Raw genomic sequence first — 20,873 nt, forward strand, 5'->3', positions numbered from 1 at the left:
ACCATGATCCTACAATCATCAGAAAAGTCAATACAAGTAGAAGGAAGCTATTTAGCCCATTGAATCCCTGCCAGCTCTCAGACCAATCTATTCTCCCACTAGTTCTCCCTGTAACTTCATCTCAGCACATTTCATCAACTCCCTCACCTCTTCCCCCCCCCCCCCCCCCCCACCGCAAGATTCTATCACCAACTTATGTACAGGAGAGCAATTTAAATTGGCCAATTAAGCTGGCAGACTGCACACTTTGGGGATGTAGGAGGTTACCAGAGCATCTAGAGGAAATTCACGCAGTCACTGGGAGAACATGCAGACAGCAGCCGTGGTCAAGATTGAACTTTGTTCTCTGGCCCTGTGAGGCAGCTGTACTACTAGCTGTGCCACTGTGCCAACCTAAGTTATGTTTGTATGCTCTGACCCTCCTGTCACACTCTGGCTATCATTATCCATTTTGTTAACCTGCACTATCATCATGCCCTTTCTCCTTAACTTTCTAGAATTTCCCTCTCTTCCCTTTAAGTATTCCTGAAAATCAGTCTGCAATCCAAGATATTTGGTTCCCCAGGGCATTGATCGCAGCTTGATTTAAACAAAGCGATCCCAGAAAACAGGTCCTCCTTTCCCCACTGCTAGCTCATCAGTTCAGGGAGGATGATAAATTTGCATTGTACTTAAAATTTGTGTATTAATTCAGCACTTCATTGCAACTATTTTAGCGCCTGATTACTGCCATGCTTTATGTAGGTGAATGGTAGCTCTCATAGCGTCATAGTGTAATAGGGCATTTAAACAGGTCCTTTGGCCCAACCTGTCCATGCTGACAAAGATGATCTAAGCTAGTCCCATTTGCCCACCTTTGGCCCATATCCCTCTAAGCCTTTCCTGTCCATGTATTCTCCTTCATCTGCACAGCTTCACATTTTTCAAGCCACACAGGTTGAGAATACAACTGGGCGTGGAAGCTTATGGGTTTCTCTGCGTTACAAATAGAGCCATGGAGTACAAAAACAAGGAAGTTACATCGTGTCTATAAAACACTGAATCAGATGTAATAAAAGAATAGTTCCTTTCAGGTCATTACACTGTGAGAAGGATGTGAAGGCCCTAAAGAGATTGGAGGAAAATAATGGGCAGAATGGTTCAGGCAGTGTGGAAATTCAGATATGTGATGAGAATGGAGAAGTTGGGATTATTCCTTGGAGGGGGAAAAAGGTTTAAGAGCAGATAGAAGTGTTCAGAGTTATCGAGGTGACAAAGTGAATAAAGTGAAACTTTTCCCATTACTGGAAGGGTTGAGAAGGAAAGGACATCAATTTAAAGTAATCGATAGAAGAGTCTGTGATAACTTAGTCGGGACAAATGTTTCATGTTGTGAGTACGTATGATATGAAATCCACTGCCTCACTTTCAAAAGGGAGTTGGATAGGTTATAGTGGGAGTAAAAATTGCAGGGCATTGGGGTCTGAGCTAGTCAATGAAACCGAGTTCATTGGGGCAATTGACCTCTTCCATGCTATCCAGAAAAGTATTAACACAGTTGCAGGGCGTTGTGTGTCTAGCAGTGTTTGAAGATGCTAATAAGACTGTTTACAACTATCATTTTGTGCATCTTTGCTCTTGTGAACACCAGGAAGAGGTATAAAATACATTAGCAATACTCACATGTGTATAATGATATCCAGTCTTTCTTGAAGTTTGCAGAAAGAAACTGGAAGAACATCTTTTTATACAGCTAGCCAGTTGTTTATCATGCAGATTGCTGATTACGTAGTATGTTATTTTGATTCTGTGATTTATTTAAATTGCCAAGTAATCTGGAAAGTAGTTCAGCTGATGGAATTGTGGCCAAAAGTTTGTTTCATTGAATTGATAGGAAACATTGGCATTGTATACCTTTTCCCCATTAATAGCTTAATATGAATGGCAATTGTTGTCCGTGTCCTGCATTAATATTAGGACAGGCTAATGAAGCTGCTGGTTCATAGGCCACTGTACTAGGAAAACTCTTGCCAAGCCATTAGCCAGAGAAAAAGTATTGAGAAAAGCACAAACACTGACACTTGGATTTGTTTCTTTTTGTCTTGAATATTTGAATTGTTTTGATGTTAGTGCTGTCAGACATATTTACTGTGTGGCATAGGCCTGTTTACTGAAGTGGAACCTTTTGCCTTCAAAGCTGTGTTAACAAAGTGCTTATACAGCTGCTTTATTCAGCTCTGTCACGCTATTTCATAGTGATTTCAGGCACAATTTATTACCAAACATTCAACCTTTTGAGGTTCAGCGTTTTACTCTGTATATTAACTTCCAATGTCATCATGAGTTGTTTGCAAGATGGATTATATTGTTAAAGTTGGCTTTTATTTACTTAAGACTAATCATGTCACCAAAATGCACAAATGCTTGGTCTGTATGGAAACTAAGCAAGAACTGAAGTGTTAAATGCCAATAAAATCTGAACCAAAATCTATGTCATTTTTAGCATGCTATATGAGATATGTTCAGGTTCACATTAGACATATTTTTGTTCAAGTGCTGAAAACTCATTCTTTTAAAGTACATGGTATGTCCTTCTTGGCATTGTTCAGGAGAGGTCCAAGGTACTACCTTGTGGAGGGAGACAGGATGTTGAAGTTGGGAAGAGATTTATGAAGATTTCAAATCTGAAAAAGTTTGAAAGAAAGCTGATAAAAGAACTTAATAGAATAATGGAGAATGTCATCTTTTGATGATCTCAAGGGTAATAAAGAATTATCTTTTCCTCAATTAATTGTTCTGCCTAAATGCCACAATTACACAAAAAAAGTAAATCTGTCAAGCAATTCCAACAATGTCATAAAAGCTGTAATGTGCTTTGAAATCACATTGGGCTTGTGAAAGGATTGACTTAGCTTTGATATTTCAGGAAGGTGATTGAGAAGCCCTCATTCAAGTATTTTCAAAGCTGTGGAAACCAGGTGATGAAACCACGATTGGTGCAATTGATTTGCCAATCTTTGACACTGTGGAAAAACAAGGATCACACAACTCTGACTTAAGTTCCTCCAAAGAGAATAAAATTGCAAAAAATGCACTGCCTTGTTTTGAATTAGGTTGCAACAGATGTTAGATCATTGGTGGTCATAACTAAACTGAAGTAATCCAATCTAATGCAAATGAGAATGATGAAAAGCACTTGATGATGTGCTTAAGGCTATGTAGAGTCTTAAGTCTATTCCGCTTCTGAAGAATGCTGGTATTACCATTCTTGTTACTTGTAAGACCAAGATCATAGAGTTGATACAAACAATTTGCTGGTGTTGAAAATGCCATCAATTATTGTGTAATTTTTACAGTATAGTAACAACAATAACTGGGGTGGTGTAAGATATGTGTGACATGTAACATTAGTCAGTGGGTGATAATTATTTCTTTAATACTTTGAGCATTTTTTCATGTGATTATCTTCACTAGCCTAATAGTAGTGTTTTCTGGGATAGAAAATTCCAGAGTAGGCAGTTTGATAGAAAATAACTAAGGATACTGGCTGGCTCTAAACTGTTTCATGAATTAAGTACCTTTGTGGATAGTTCAATTTCCGACTATTTCTTAAAGAGTGAGTGAAGGAGATACTGAGACATGAAGTCAGAGTTGATGAAATTTAGATTCCATCCCTGAATTAGAATGACAAATGCCAGGTGTGATCCCAGTCACTTAAGGTAACAGTCTGAGAGGCGGCAAGAGTGAGATTCAATTGAGTACAAGATGAAACAAATAAAGCCGTGTAAACCATTGAATTTTGAGACAAGCAATCTGTCTGAAGAATGGAGTAGATGGAAGGAAGAGATTACACCATAAATTGATTTGGCCCTGGCAAATAAATCAGAGAAGGCAAAAATAAAGGTCATGTTATAACTCATTTGTGGCAAAGGGAGCAACTTGTACTACATAATAAAAAACAAAAACCTAAAATTAAACCCTGGAGAGAAGGTATTAGATGCTTGACAAGCATATCTCAACCTGCCTAGGAATGAAACACTCAGCTATTACTGATCCTTTTCACAGCATCAGAAATAGAGACAATTCATTGACACTATCTCAACAGAGCCTAGGTTGCTAGCAGATAATTGCAATTTTGTAAATTTGTAGGATTCACTCATCAAAGATTGGATTATTTGTGGAATCTGCAAGTCCAGCCAGAGGGATCAACAATGCCTGAGATAGAGTTAAACCTTAGAAAGCATACACAGATGTGCACAGCTGAAGAGCTGTATAAAACTAGACAAGAAATGTTAGATAGCTTACAGAATGAATTATATGTGGTGAAAAGAAGGTGCTGCTAAGGCTGCTTCAATTTTGTGAGTATTGTGGACGTCAAATTGAAGAAAGAAATCCCCTGCTTATAGGTAAGTGTGCACAATCTGGATTGGACAATTATTTTAACAAACTGCGCTTTGAAAGTTAGCGGAATGGATAAAATGAGCCATGAAGAGGCAGAAACAGGATCAGATTTAGTGTACCAGATGAAAGCAATGGCCCAACTTGTGCCTTCCGTTTGCTGCACCCTCCCCCCCACCCCCCCATAAGAAATTACTTATGGTCCTTTTTTTAATAATACACACACTGCTTAGAGCCCTAATGAACACTTGCAGGGAAAAGCAACTGAGTCGAAAAGTGAAAAGTGAAAATTGAAGTTCAAAATGATAGAAGTCTCCTTCATGGGTCATTCGATCAATGGAGATGATCTGAAATCAGATCCAGGAAAAGGCAGCAAAGTGAATGCCAATCTCAAGTCCAACAGATATTGCAGGAAGATGATGATATCTGGGTTTCATCAACTACCCAGGCAGATTCCTGCCTCATTTGCATGGTGTATACAGCCAGCTGGCTGATAAGGATGTGGAGTGATGTTGATTGTTTGCCTCTGCAGCCCAAGGGAAAGTATCTACTAGCCAGGGATGAAGAGGGAAATCAGAAATCATGTGCAAATATGCAAGTGCTCCAGATCTTCTTAAAGAAATAAATTAGGGGAGTTCTGAGGAATGGTCTTCGACTTAAAACATTAACTCACTTTCTCTGCCCATGCTGTTTACAGCATTTTGTTTTTGTTTTGGGTGTCCAGCATTCACAGTTTTTTTTAATTTCCATTTACAGAAGCGATACTTTATTCTCATGAAATCGCAGATAAACATGGGCAAAAGCCTTCAGTGATTATTTGCAAGTTCAGCGGACTTCAAGGATCTCATAGAAACGGTAGTTTATCACTGGTTAATATCACTTCACCCAAGCCAAAAAAAACACTGTGAAGCTGACCAAGAAACTTTACAAGGAGGCCAAATCATCAGCCAGACCCCCTACTTGAGCATTCTAGCCTTCTGAACTTTCCCAAGGGATGCCAAGCACTCCTGTGCAGAGACTTGTGAGGAGATGAACTAGAATTCTACTCCCTTCAGGAAGGTAATAGAAGCAGAAGTATAACAAGTGGAGGAAGAGAATTGAAGGTTGCCACAGGTAGGCAGGTACAGTACCGCGACAGAGGAGGGGTATGACATATTTGTCATACTTAGCTTTAGCCCATGGACAATAATTGTTCCTTGAATATGGTCCTCCTTTAAGGATTGTTTCATGGGACGATCTGTTGGTTTCCAGTTCAATGTTTTAGGGTGGGGCAGATAATTCCAGAAGGATTCTGTTTGTTAGGAAGCAACTCTATGGATGCTTGCTGGTGCTGTACAGTGTCTCATAAATAAAGTACATTTGTGGATGGATTAAATTACCAACTATGTTCAGTATCTGAGCCAGTGAATGCAGGACAGATGGTATTCCTGCAGAAAGTTAAAAGTTTACCCTGAGAAGGAGTTTCCACTGGACTCTAAACTTGCAAAAGAGATGTACCATCATCCCATGACAGATAAATGGTACAATTGTTGTAGAGAAAACAGGGAAAATTGGTAGTAGAAGTGGTGTTTGGAATCAGTGATGTTATCAGCAGTGAGAATTGACTTAAATAAATTACACCAGAACTAAAACTTACATTTAAAAAAATGTTATGAATGCAGATGGTGAATGGGAATCTGAAAATGAAAGGACATGTTGTTCAATTTTAAAATGTTTTATTATAGTCCAAGAAGCGCACAGTTATTGTAATAATACGTGCTGTAATAATTGTTTTGATAAATTTTAAATATTGAGTTGTAAAGCTGTTAAATGGCTTTAACAAAATACAATATCAGATCCCTTACCAGCTTCTCCGCTGCTCTGTCTCAACTTGCCTATGTTCAAAATTTCCTGTGCACTTTTTAAAAGCACCTGCTCTCTGATATGAGGAGTTTCTATTTGAATATTCTAATCTGAAATGAATAGGTGAGGTGATGCACAAGGACCTTTTGAGGACTCCCAAAGTGGGTCATGTTCACAGTTCCAGAAGCTCTTCCTGATTAGATCAGCCTTCTATTCTCCCAATTAATCAACATTGGAATGTTCACCTGATGAGTATTAGGATCTCACAGATTGATGAGGATGTGCGAACCAGGCAGAAGCAAATCTTGCAGAGTGTTGAGCATGGTTGGGCTTGTTGGAAACATTCCAGGAGCAAAGTGTGCCCTCTTCTCAATGCTACCATCAGGTAGGAGGTACAGGAGCCTGAAGACCCACACCTCAGGGTTCAACAACAGCTGCTTTCCCACTGCCATCAAGTTCTTGAACCGACCTGAAAATTCCGAACACAACTATATTTCTTTTCTCTCTCTCTCAACTTGCACTAATGTTATTATGTTTATTTTGTTGTGTAAGTTATGAACAATTTATGTTAATTTAAGTGTACGTCAACATATTTGTCATGTTTGTAATGTACTGAGCTACTGCTGCAAAAAGCTAATTTTCATGGAATTTATACCCTGAGTGTGTACTGCATGTCTTTGACAATAAACTCGAACTTGAACATGGCATTACCCTTTATATTTTGAAACTGGTTTTATATTTTGAAACTGGATTTCTTTGTTTGCATTGGAACAACTTGTTAATTGTAGCTGTATTAAATCCCATACCTTTAAATTATTGCTCAAAGTGTACTGACCTAAAAATTTTTATTGTCATCTTCTTTTGTGTCCATCCACCCATTGTCACATTTCCCTGCAGTGATGGACACATTTAAAAGAAACAATCTTATGGTGCATGTCTGGAGTTGGATGGCATCTGACTCGTGAATGAAGTAGAATAAGTAATCTTCCACCAGGGAAGCTCTGAAGTGGAATTCCTTTGCAAGGTTGCTATCTTTCTAGTGTGAAGCACTGATACCGTAATCATATATCTGAACACTAATGCTCTGTTTTATATCCAGTTGCCACCACAAACAATGTGATTTAAAAAAAACTGGAATTTATTTAAGAGGGTTCATTTACTTCAGACGTTGGTGTATGGAAAGATTACTACCAAACTACTTCACTACCAGTTAATTTCTTGTAATGTGTTACACTGTTGTTCGCAAATACAGCTTCAGCCATTATACAGGCGACCTCCGTATCAAGAGGTAGGGGGTTGCATTCCTGGAAAATGTCTTATATCGCGAATTTTTGTAATGTGAAGCCGGATCATCTGCGCATGGGTCAAGAAGTGCAATTTGTAAACAAAAAAATTGTTACTTCTTTTGCATAAATTCCGTGAGAAGCGAATTTTATTCCGCATCTTAAGTTTTTGGGTAGTGATTTGTGAATTTTGTAAGGGCAAATTTCCATAATCCGAACGGCCATAACATGGGGGTCACCTGTAATGAAACAACTTGCTTATGCATTTCATTGACTGAAAACCCTTCTACCTTTTTGTTCGTGTTAGCTTTCATCAGAGAGATTGAAGACCATGATAAAAAGTCATGTCATTTTAATGTTTTAGCAATTCTGCAATCTTGCAAAGAACACAGAAATTACTTAAGCATTGTTGCACTTATTTTTTTTCTTCTGTCCTGTTTCAGATTCTCAAAACCAGCACCAATGTTTCTTGATAACACCTTTAAGCGATGGTCAAAACTGAAAGATTTTGTTCCACCGTTTGGAATCAAAGGGCAAGGTACTGTTGCAGCAAGAGAATTTGGAACCTTGATCTTTGAATTTTGTAACTTTAGACATTTTTGTGAATAATGGCAAGGAATTTAATTTTTTTTATTTCTTCCTGCTTTACCATTTCCTTTTGTGATCAATTGAGCAAAGATGTTCTTGTGTGAAACTAACTGAAGTCACTTTGGATTTACCCTGTCTAAAATGATACAAAATAAGGCAGATCTATTTGTTGACACAGGCTACCAGTAGCAAAGATTATTTGTGAAGATAGGAACCAAGTGTCTTGGCAACCTGTAGCCAGTCACAAAATAGGAACCCTGTAATGAATACTATTAACAGTAATTTTAGCTTCATCACCAACAATTATTTTTTATCTATGGTATTCAAGAGCATATCTACTTAGGGGAGTTCAACTGAGAAATCCTGTCTTTACATGTAGTTGTGATGACTGGCACCAGAAACAACAAGCCACATGAGGAAAAGGAGTAGGATTTGAATTAGTTTCTACTTCTTAAGCTAAATATTCTGTACTGGGATACACTAGCTTTAAAACTTATGTTTTCAAATTGAGTTACATGGCTTAGTATATCATGTAGCTGAGTATGTGTTTCTGAGAGATTATATATAGCACTCCTATCATATAATTGATTAAGTTGATTTCTTTCATATTCCTTCAGCTCTAACCATTACCTTCACTTTCCTGTGCCCCTTCCAGAGTGACCATCTTGATATGAAGTACTTTTGCACAAGTATTCATATACTAATAATATATTTGATTTCCACTTGTCCATTTGACTCTTAACTGAAAGCACTGCGGACTTGCCAATTTTTTGACAGAGATTTGTACTTGAATATTGATGAAAAAGATTTCAAACAACTCATTGTGTAGCTATTAGGATAATGTGAAGTGCTATTTCATTTTCATGTAAAGCTGCAGGTTATATCTTATTTGACTGTTCAAACCAACTTGGACAAACCAGCAAATTAGAAAATAACTTGAAACTTTGAAAGACTTTGCTACATTGTTCTGGGATAAAAGAGAGGTGTGATATAATCTAACTTGTGCCTCTGAAGCCACCACAGGAACCGTGATCTGTAGTATGCAACAGGATATGAGGGAATATTAATCCTGACTTGATACCCCAGGGTTGATTGTTGAAAATTCTACCTACGGGTATTCACATCCCTCAATAGATGAAATAAGCTGGCAAGATCACAACTTGCGTGTGATCTGTTCAAAAGAATAGAAATTGATGAGATGAATACACACATCTCATTAAGCCATTAAAAAATTTAACCTTTTAACTTAAAAGCAATAGTTATTTTGCCGTGCAGATTTAGTAGCTTACTCGTATTTTAAACATAGTTCCGATCATACAGAATATTAAATGATACTTTTCTGCATTAGCAGAACATTTTGTTAGAAATATGTTAGTTATAGCTTCATTTTCATTTGTTTCATATATTTCTACTATTTTCATAAGTTTCCTTACAAAATTACAGCAAATGGCCTTTGGTAGATTAATGAGATAAATAGGACATTCTCCTCTTCTGCTCCTTAAAACAATTAGATTTTTGTGAGGAATTCATTATTGTCTTTGTTTTGATGAGAAGTAATGGAGGTGTATGACAACTTGCACATATTTTGTAGAGAGCATTGAATGCCAGTGCATGTCCCAAGGCACTTCATAGAAGTGTAACCCAGACATAAACTGCAAGGGAGCCAAAGGAGATGTTAAGAAGCTTGACTGAAAGTTCAGTTGATGTGGTGGGTTTTGTGAAGGATCAGAGAGGATAGTTAGAAAATTGCAGAACATGAGCATAAATGGCTTAGTGCATTGCTGGCAGTGATGGTTCTAATAAACTTGGGTTTATATTTGAAACTTGAAAGTAGTCACAAAGATGATCATGAAGAGATCTGAACACAATGATTTTTTTTTAAATTAGAGGGATTTGAAGCATTAGACTTACTGTGGTTTAATATGTATGGGGATCATGAGTGAGAGGGGTTCACGTAAGTTAGCATTTGAGCAGCTGAGTAGTCACGCCTGGATAAGGGATTTTGTAATCACCTACAAGAATGAAGTTGAGAGTAGGAGAGCAAAGAAAGGTTTGAAATTCAAATTTATCAAAAGGAAGTGGGCTGCCTTTACTTCCATGATGATACTGGAGTGGAGAGTACTTGAATGTTGCTGATAATGTTTAATTTGGCAAATGTAGCGGCTCTGAGAGGCAAACCAGTCCTGCTGCTTTTGGCTGGTCTCATTGAAGAAAGAATGGTGTCTCTGAAACTCTTAGAAAAACAGCTCATGCATCAGTCTGAAGTTTCATCACGTCAGTTAGCATTGCACAATGACTAGAGATTGCTTGGTAGTATTCCTTCTGCCCCTTACTGGAGTCCTTGTCAGGATACTGTGCTCATGTCCAGTATGAGTTCAAACCCACCGTCCTGTGTCGCAAGGGTGCAAATCAACTCTACCAGCTCTCTCAAAAAAAGAATTTCTTTCTATCTTAAAAGTGGAATACTCTTTTTACTGCAGTCTGTCATTGCACGTATTTATATTTAATACTGATGGTTTACTGAGTTGTTGCCACAATATATTTCATTGCCCACAGAAATTCACCTCCATTCTACAACTTGCTTTATGATTGCACACAAGCTATGATATTAAACAACAGGGCTATGGCAGAACCATTCTCAGTGAAGATTAGTGTCAAACAAGGCTGTGTTATTCCCCCAAAGTTTTTCTTAATTTTTCTGATTGTAATGTTGCATCTCACCTCCCAAAAACTTGCTGTGGGAGTGGAGCTAATCTTCAAAGCTAAGGGAAGCTATTAAATCAATAGAAATTACAGTCCAGAACCAAGATGCTCAAGCCTCAGTCATTAAACTGCAGATTGCAGTGATGCTTGGGTTTGCATGTGCTCCAAAGCTGAGCTTCAATCCTTCATTGACACTTTCACTTAAGCCTTACATTCAACACCTGTAAGACAAATGTCATGTACCAATCTGCCCCTGTTACACCACACTGTCTCTGACAGTAAAGATTCATGGCAAGATCCTGGAAAATGTCGAACACTTTCCATATCTCAGAAGCTATCTCTTGGTGAAGGGAGACATCAGTGTTGAAATTCAACACCAATTTTAATGTGCCAGCACAGCCTTTGGTCAGTTGAGAAAATGGGTATTTAAAGATCAAAACCTCAGACTTGGCACAAAACTCCGGCTCAGCTGGGCAGCAGCGATCCCTGCCCTCCTTTGTACTTCTAAGAGCTGGATACCCATGGCAAGTACCTCAAGACATTGCAAAAGTACCACCAATGTTGACTGCAAAAATCCTCCAAATTCACTAGAAAGTTAAGTGAACCAATGTTAGTGTCCTCTCGTAGACCAACACCCCTGTACTGAGGCCCTAATTACACAAGATTGATTGCATTTGAAGGCTATGTTGTTCACTTCCTCAACACCAGACTTCCAAAACAGATACTGCTATGGATGAGATTACGAGGAGGACAGGCAAAAAATGACTCGAGGACAAATTCCAAGTATCTTTGGGAAAAAAAGGTAACATTATTACTGACTCCTGAGAATCTTTGGCCCATAACTGCCCAAAGTGGTGAAGCATTTAGAATGGCATTGAGAGCCTTGAGGCCATGCATCAGGAGCACACAGAAACCCTACATAAATGGCAGCAGGAGCATACCACCCCACCAACCACCCATACCCCTGTCTGTCAGTCACCCCTTTCCCCGTCCGTGGAAAAGTCTGCAGTTCCCACAAAACCAGGGCGGAAGCACGTTGTCTTTGACCCTGCGAAACTGCTTAAGGAGAAGTCAGAATTTATGAGGGATTGATTTTCTTTGAATAATCTTTCTCTTCTTACAGTCATGGTTATTTTGGGGCTTGCAGCATGATTATCCTTGATTTGAGGAACGCTGACCTGAAACTGACTTCAGTAAAGGATACAGTGCTTGCATTTATAGAGCCATAGAGTGATACAGCATGGAAATAGGCCCTTTCATCCATCTTCCCATGCCGACCGAGATGTCTGTTTAAGCTAGTCCGATTTGTCCATCTTTGTAAATCTTTTCTGCACTCTTTCCAGCCTAATGGCATGTTTCCTAGAGCAGGGTGACCAAAACTGAACAGCCTCACCAACGTCTTGTACAACTGCAACATAATATCCCAACATCTGTACTCAATGCCCTGACTGATGAGGGCCAGCGTGCCAAAAGCCACCTTAACCATCCCGTATACTTGAGATGCCACTTTCAGGGAACTATGTACTTGTATTCCTAGGTCCCTCTGTTCCATAACACTCCCAGGGCCCTGCCATTCACTGTGAAAGTCCTACCGTGGTTTGACTTCCCAAAATGCAACACCTTACACTTCTGAATTAAACTCCATTTGCCATTCCTCGGTCCACTTTCCCAGCTGATCGAGATCTGACTGTAATTCCTGATGACCTTCTTCACTGCCTACGATACCACCTACTTTATTGTGAAATGTTGGAGCTTTCTTTCTAACAGTTTTATAAATATCAATTGCTTAATAATCATTTCCTGTTTTGAGTGGACAGCCCCACAGATATGTTAATGTATATTTTTCTGGCAAACTGTGCCATATTTTTATAATTTCTAGTTGCATATTTATGACAACCAAATTATTACTTGATAAATGATAAATTCAGCATGTTTTAATGGAGAAGCAGGATTACCCTCCTGATTTATTACCAAGGTCTCTTTCAATATGAAGAATTGCTTTTCCTGTGGTAAGTAATTCAGGCAGTTGTATGAGCCAACTTTTGGAATGCTACTCTAGCTTTGAATTACAGCTGTCATCGCTCATAATTTTTTCTGTCTCCACATACTGTACCTTTACTTAACTCTAAGATAACTAGATGTTAAACCAGTGTCACCAGAATATTTACTGTCAATAACATCAATATGTCAAAAATTAAAAATTTTAAAAATTAATGCCAACTGTTTTGTAAGTATAATGTGAGCATGCCGGTGTCAACTTACCATAAGTTAACTTGAATATCTGCAACTAGAAGTAGGTATACCTCTGCAATCATATGACTACAAAACTATTGTTAGAATTTCTTTTCAAAAAGATGTTCTTATAATGTGATCAACACTGGTATGCCCTTGATTGCCCCTTTCTAGTTAATTTGAGAAGGGGATGGTGGACAATCATCTTGACTGCCTTAAGTACTTTGAAGATGCTCCTACGATTGGCTAAGATAGAAGTTGCAGGACTTTGGACCACACAAGAGATGCTGCAGATGCTGGAATCTGAAGCAACACACACAAAATGCTGGAGGAACTCAGCAGGTCAGGCAGTATCTGTGGAGGGAAATAAACAGTCAATGTTTCAGGTCAAGACCCTTCGTCAGAACTCATCTCCTACATGACCCTCCTGATGAAGGATCTTGACCTGAAACGTCAACTGTTAATTTCCGTCCATAGATGCTGCCTGACCTGCTGAGTTCCTCCAGCATTTTGTGTGCGTTGGACTTTGGACCAAAAGTTTTGGTGGAACAGCACTGTGCACCTTGAAGCTGATGGTGGTACCAAGACAATGATCTGTTTTTAACTTCTCAGTGCGGTGGGTCACAGGAGAGTGATGCAGTTGAAGTAAGCTTGATAAATCGCTGCAATATGTGGTTTAAGTCATTCATGTTGTAAGGAGAAACAGTTAAATAAACTACCCTAATGTGAAGGTAAGAACTGAGGACAAGTATAAAACAAAGATCTTGAGTCTTATCTCATTGAGCTGCATAGTAGATTAATTAAAATATGAAAGTAGTATATTTTTAAAAGGCAAGCAGTTCTGGATGTTCATCTTGCAGGAAATGTAATTTATATCTGAAAACTTATTTTGATAAGGAACCAGATGCAGAAATATTCCAGGTGAATACAATGATCAGGATGATCTGCTAAATTCTCATCAAAATGAGAACTCAGAGTCCAGAGCATTGCCACGATACTCCATTTGCATTGTGGGGAACCCTATAACTTGCGATACATTTGAGATCATGAGGAGCTATGCTTGTAGTTGTTACAGAAGTTTTTATTGTTCAATTGATGTGAGCAGAACCGGTAAGGCATTACTTACTGCCTACCCCTGGTTGTCCTAAGGGCATTTAAATCCAAACATATTGTGTGGAACTAGATTCACATATAGGTCAGATTAAATAACAATGGCATGTTTCCTTCCCTGGGGTTCATTAGTGAATCAATTAGTTTATTATGTTACGAACCAGGTTACTACTTGGTGAGTGTCCCTTTAAGACACCTGAACAGTAGTGTGTGTGGCTTTGTCTGACCACTGCGAGTGGGAGCGAAAACCTTCTATAACTGGAATGATGCAAGTGTCAGAAGGTGGATTCACTGAAGTGCTGGCAGCTGCAGTCACTGACAGAAAAGAGAGAGAGAGACATGAGAGTTGGTAGCCCTGACTGCCAGCCTCTGTATCTACAAGTGAAGCACAATCATTGTGACTGTCACTTTGCAATCCATACATGGATTTTTGGAGCAATCTGTGGAGTCCACTTTGTTGTTAACCTGTACCAGGAATCAGGTATATCTGGGCGGCCACATATCAAGTGCCCTCAGAGTGGCAGATATTTCTGAATAAAAGCAACGGAGATACTTCAGCGAGTGGAGTGTCATATTGGTTCCATTGTGGAACTTGTGGAATTTGTAAACTCCTTCTCTCTACATTCTAATGTGGGTTTCAGAAGCTTTTGCTCATCATCTTGCTTTGTAACTGAACTGAACTTTGAGAATTGTTCCTAGACTGGGTGGTTTGGGAACTTGCCACACACACACTTTGGTTTATTTTGGTCAATGTCTGATATCTAACATTTTTATTTCTCTTATTATTACAAGTAGTTATTAATTAATAGATTCTAACATTTAAACATGGCTCGTTGTGTTTCTATTGTTGCTGGTACGTAACAATTATGACAAAGCATCCACGTTGAGGTTAATTTTCTGGTGTCATCCCAGAGTTTGCTAGATTCATTGGATTTAGCTTTGCAATAACTTACTGGGTCACAGTATTTTTCTTTAGCTTATTACCTACATTTCCCTGTGGTTATCACACCCAGCGCAGGGTTAGTCACACTTCAGTGCTCAGCTCCACAAGGCAATTCCTTTCTCCTGGAGCAAGTACAACCTTAGTCATCCTTTTGAAGACAGTAGAGTCAGATGTAGCAGAGTCAGATGTAGCATAAACCCATTTTTATTTTTTGTTGACGTCAATGAAAAACAATATCAAGTGGAATGTTAAATGATTTTTTTCACTTGATCTGGTACAATTTCTTGACTGATGGAATAAGTAAAATTACTTCCATTATGTTATTTATTTGCTTTCACGAATGTTGGCATCCATTGATTTTATTTTTTCTTTGTTTTTACATGCTTTACTTTTCATAACTGTTGCTTTTCTTACCAGTTCAAAAAGTACAAAAATATAAAATAATTTTTCATAACTGTGGAAGGTAAAGGGTTGAGCATTTGATGACTGCCTTTCAGCTGTTTTTGTCTTGTTTTCTTTATGTCTAAGTGAAGACAAACAGTTGAATTTTCAGAGGATCCATTGACAATCTAATACTCTACTGTTTCAGGGGTCAGAAAAAGTGAGGAATCTGCAATGCATTTGAAGCAAGTATGTCTAAAATGTAGCTCAATTGTGCAAACATCACCACATTATTATATTCTTTTATGACTGTTAGCTTATCAGATAAAAAAATAGGTTTTGCAAGGTTACATATCTTTATGCGGGCCTATTTAGCAATAAGGGGGTGGATAAAATTGTAGAATCCTCTTTTTGATAAAGGGGAAAAAGCGGAGGAAGCACAAAGACATTCTATCTTGATGTTGCGTCCTGATAAATATCAGTCAAGATAAACTTACATTGTATCACAAATAGCTTTGAAACAGAAAAAAACATGGTAGTGTCATAATAGCATTTGTTGTCAAAATCTAGTCTTGCTTAAACCATAAAACCAGGTTCAGCACACAGTGTCCAAGCAAAATTAGATTTTTGTATTACTTTTTTTTAAAGAGGTATAGATTTTATAAAATTACACATGCCTAGGAACAAATTCATTTTGTGTTACTTAATTTGGTCTTTATTTATAGCCAGTCATTTCTTTAAGTTCCTCTCCTTTGCTCCATCTACATGTTTTATAGCAAATGTGAGGCATACATGAAAATTCTTGGTTGCAAGATGGAGACCAATCCTCAGCTGCCTCTGTCTCTTTCCAGTAAGCCTCAGCTGTTCTGACTCCCAGTGTACTCGTGAGATTCCCAAATCTCATACTCCCCTCTGACAGCCTTAAATCTGCTCCTTCTCAGATTTAAGCCTATTCCCTGTTTGAGCCTTTCAATCAAGGTTCCACCTCTCCAAGTCTAAAACAGTCTTGAACAAATTCGAAAGTGAGTGACAATGATTATGATGTTTGTTCTCTTCTCACGGTCCTGAATTCTGCAATACTTGACGTGCGCAGGCACGTAACTTTCTGTCATTTTTGAGATAACCAACACTGGTAAACACTCCCTCTATAAACATCATTCTTCTGTCACCATCATCCTCCTCACTGATCAAACTCTTTGAACCTTGATGTCATTTCCAAACACTAGCTGCTTGCCCCTTTTGTCTTCCATTAGAGTACTGCTGACCTCTGATTATGTCGCTTGCCTCAACTCTTTTCCATTTGAGCTTCATTCATCTAATTGAACCGCTTCTGTCCTTCTGGTGAAGTTGGTCTCAAAATGCAGACACAAGTCTTGATGCAGAGTCTCGACCCGAAACAACAACCATTTCTTTGCCTCTACAGATGCTACTCAACCTGCTGAGTTCCTCTAGTGGTTTGTTGTTTACTCGCAAAAATGCTTTTGATTAAGGAGTTCCAGGATTTAGACTCAGTGACAATAAAGGTATATTTCCATGTCATAATGGTGTGCAGTTCAGAGGGAAACATACAGGTGATGGGTTCTTCTTGGTCGTAGAGGTTGTTGGTTTGGGAGGTGCCATTGAGTAGCCTAGGAGAGTAACTGCATCATCTTTTCTAGATGGTACACACTCGACATCTGTGAGCTGGTGATGGAGGGAATCAATGTTTAGGGTGGTAGATGAGGTTCCAAGCAGGTGTTCTGCTTTGTTTTGGATGACATTGAGCTTCTTGAGTGTTGAAACTATGGCCATACAGGCAAGTGGAGAGTTTGTCATCCCACACCTGATAGGAGTAGTGTATTAATAATTTGGTACTTCTGTTATATTAGCTTGCGTAGAGGTGGTTTTTGGACCATTCTGGCAGTCTGGCAATTCTCAGCTGCTTGCAAACTTGTGGCAAGGCTGCAGTAACTCATGTGAAACAGTCATTATAATGTGCTTTTTCACTCTGGTGGTACTTGGAGGATGTCCTCCTAACCTGCAAGGATGTTTGGGAAGATCAATAAGTAAATTGTATAGGAACTATGGCAATTGAAATGGACTAGTCTAGCTTGAGTTATCTTGGTGCATTAAAATTTTGGCCAAATTATGGAAGTATAAACAGTGACTGACAAGGTCGGTACACATTCATGTTGGAATTTCTCCCTTTGTTACACTTATTCATCCCTTTGTTTCAGGAAAAAGTCCCTTTGTTTCAGTGGAGACACAAGAGACTGCAGATGCAGGAATCTGGGGCAAAAATAATGAGCTGTTGGAGAACTAAGCAGGTCAGGCAGCGCCTGTAAAGGGAAATGAACAACGGATTGTCCGTTTCTCTCTACAGATGCTGCCTGACCCGCTGAATTCCTCCAGCAACTCATTTTTTAAGCCTTTGTTTCACTCGTTGCCTTCTCCCACTCTCTTTGCTACCCTTAAATAACTTGTTTCTCTCTTTCTTGATTCTGATGAAGCTTCTCAGACCTGAAACATTAACTGTGTTTTCCACAGATGCTGCCTGACCTGATGATTTTGGAAAGTCCTTGGGCTCCAGGAGATTGCAGCATTAGGGAGGTGCAAGACCATGCAGGGATTTGGAAATAAGGATGATAATTTTAAAATGGAGATGTTGGTTAACTCAACCTATCTGGGTTAGTGAACCCAAGGATAATGGATGAATGGATTGATGCAAGTTAGGACACACAGCAGAGATGATTTTAAGTTGACAATGTGTACATAGAAATAAGAAACAGGAGCAGGAATAGACCATTCAGCCGTTTGAACTTGCTCTGCCATTCATCAAGATCATGGTTAATCTGCTACCTCAGCATCATTTTCCAGCAATATCCCTATTTCTCTTGATTCAGTTACAGTCCAGAAGTCTAGCAAGCTATGTTCTGAATGAACAAAATGACTGAGCCTTCGCAACTCATGGGGGTAGAAACTTCCAAAGGCTCAAACATTCTTTGAATGAAGAAATCTCTCAGTGCTAAACAACCTACCCCTTGTTCTGAAACTGTGTTCACTGGTCCTTAACCAGCCTCTCTGCATCAAACCTGTCAAGCCCTTTTAAGTATTTTGCAAGTTTCATTGAAATCACCTCTCATTGTTCTAAACTCTAGAGAATACACTCCCAGTCTACTCAGTCTCACTTCATAATGCAGAACTGCTATCATGAAGTCAGTCTAATGCACTTTGTCTATTGCAAGTACATCCTTTCTTGGGTAAGGAGAACAAAATTGTATACAATCATCCAGGTGTGTTCTCACCAAGGCCCAATACAATTTCAATAAGACTTCCTTATTCCTGTATTCAAACCCTCTAGTAATAAAAGCTACTGTACCATTTGACTTCCGAATCACTTGCTGCACCACATGTTGGCCTTCAGTTAACTATTTACATGGACACCAAGGACACCTTTGAAAATCAGCACTACCCAGTCTCTCATCATCTAACCATTTAGGTGGAGGAAGGCTTTTGGAATTCTCAAGTCTACAAATAACAAAGGTATGGAAGAGGGTTTCAGCATCAGATGAATGGAGGCAAGATGAAGTTAAGTAATGCAAAGCTCAGGTTTATCTCTTCAGATTTGCACCATATCCTGGGGCTGTAATGATCGGGTGCATAAACAGTAGCAAATGCTTCAGGTTGTTTCCATCAGCAAGGAGTGCGGTAATGTTATATTACTAGACCAGCAACTGATCCAGAGACATGAGTTTTAATTCCATTATGGCAGTTGTGGAACTTAAATTCAAGTATTAGAATAAATCTGAAATTCAGAAAAAAATACTGAAACCATGAAACTACAGAATTGCATGATATCCTTTGAGCCAGGTAATCTGTGACCTTATGTGGTATGGCCTAGATGTGACTCCAGGCCCAACAATATGGTTGACTTTTAACTGCCTCCTTAGTTCAGGGGCAATTAGGATGCATAGTATGTGCCCAAGTCCTGTGAACTAATACATTTTTTAAAAAAGAGCATATCCAACTTACGGTGATCTGAGGGGCAAAGTTTTTTACACAGAGTTGTTGATATCTGGAACTCATGGCCAGAGGAAGTGGTGGAATCGAATACCAGTCACTGCATTTAAGAGACATTTAGACAGGCACTTAAATAGGTAAGGCATAGAAGGATTACCAATCCAATGCAGGCAAATGGGATTCGTGTAGATGGGCAAAGAAGTCAGCATGGATGTAGTGGGCCCAAGGCCCCCTTTTTGTGCTGCATGATTCTATGACTCCAGAAGGAACACCTGACTTTTAAAACCAGAGAAATTAATGTTGTGCCTCACTTCGAATATTGTCTCCATCTTCTTCACAGTGGCATTTCTCAGTTTATGCATCCAAGCAGGAGTTTACTAGAATAATGAAGAAACATGTATAGATAGTCTTTTCAGAGAAGAGGAGTAGCTCATCGTGCAATGGCAAAGACTTATTCTCCCAAATGCCAACAGCATTTCCTGAATGGATTCTCCTTTAGTAAATAAATGAACATGGAACTGGATCACAATATTACAATGCCATTTATCTCTGACATGTACTCAAGTTCTCTGTGTCACAAGTAACCATGGGATTAAATCTGATCTGATGCCCTGTAGGCTTTGGAGATAAGTGATAATGAACTTTATTGGTTATAAAATGTTTTGAAGTCCTGGGAATGTGAAAGGCAATACATATAAAGGTATTTTCTTTCTTAAGAGACAGTTGATGGCATTTGGATCTCGAAGACTGATTTTGACAATCAATGTGGATAGTGGGTATTTCCTTAACACTTGTTACAGATCAACTTCCTCTAACACTTGGAACTTGGATTCATAACAAAAAGGTTCCACGAATGTACCTAGTCTCTAAAGAACATGCACACCATTGATGAGTAAGAATTGCTCCTCTTGCACAGTATTAAACAGTGGGGTCTGTGTGTGAAGATTGCTTTCTTGCTTATTCCAGAAGACCTTATAATATTATCATGCCAGATTATTATGTTCATAGCAAAGCTCCTTTTAATGGATTATTGGAAAGACTAATGTACAAAGACTAGTTGTATAGTACTTAGTGGGCTCAATGCTTCTGATTCTATCTATTTCAATGAACTATATATTTCTAAACATTTCAACTTCTACCTCTATAATATTGCTTTGTCCAGTCCATCTAAACCTGAAACACTTATCCATGAGTCTGTTTGTTCAAATTTCCACATACTACTCCATCCCTTGTGAATTGCAGTTCATCTGCTGCTCATATTGTATTTTCTCACTTATGTCTCAGTGAGCTGTATTTGCTTTTGAGTCTCTTCCCCATCCCAAAAGATCATGCCTTAGTGTAGGATTCAGAAAGAAAATGCGACCCAAATTTAGCAACAGTATACACAGCTCGTGGTTTTGCATCAATGATACATT

At 38.7% G+C, this 20,873-nt stretch overlaps 1 protein-coding gene across 8 annotated transcripts in view; it reads left to right on the plus strand.

Annotated features, from left to right (window-relative positions):
- Window positions 1–20,873, plus strand: part of LOC127568085 (CMP-N-acetylneuraminate-beta-1,4-galactoside alpha-2,3-sialyltransferase-like) — a 377,111-nt gene that overhangs the window by 221,356 nt on the left and 134,882 nt on the right. For all 8 annotated transcript variants that reach the window (XM_052011378.1, XM_052011379.1, XM_052011381.1 and 5 more), the window contains one exon: window positions 7,946–8,040. In XM_052011378.1, the coding sequence (XP_051867338.1) occupies window positions 7,946–8,040 (95 nt within the window). The remainder of the gene's footprint in view (window positions 1–7,945; window positions 8,041–20,873) is intronic.

The sequence above is a fragment of the Pristis pectinata genome, chromosome 3 (genome assembly GCF_009764475.1).
Source record: "Pristis pectinata isolate sPriPec2 chromosome 3, sPriPec2.1.pri, whole genome shotgun sequence".
NCBI classification, from domain to species: Eukaryota; Metazoa; Chordata; class Chondrichthyes; order Rhinopristiformes; family Pristidae; genus Pristis; species Pristis pectinata.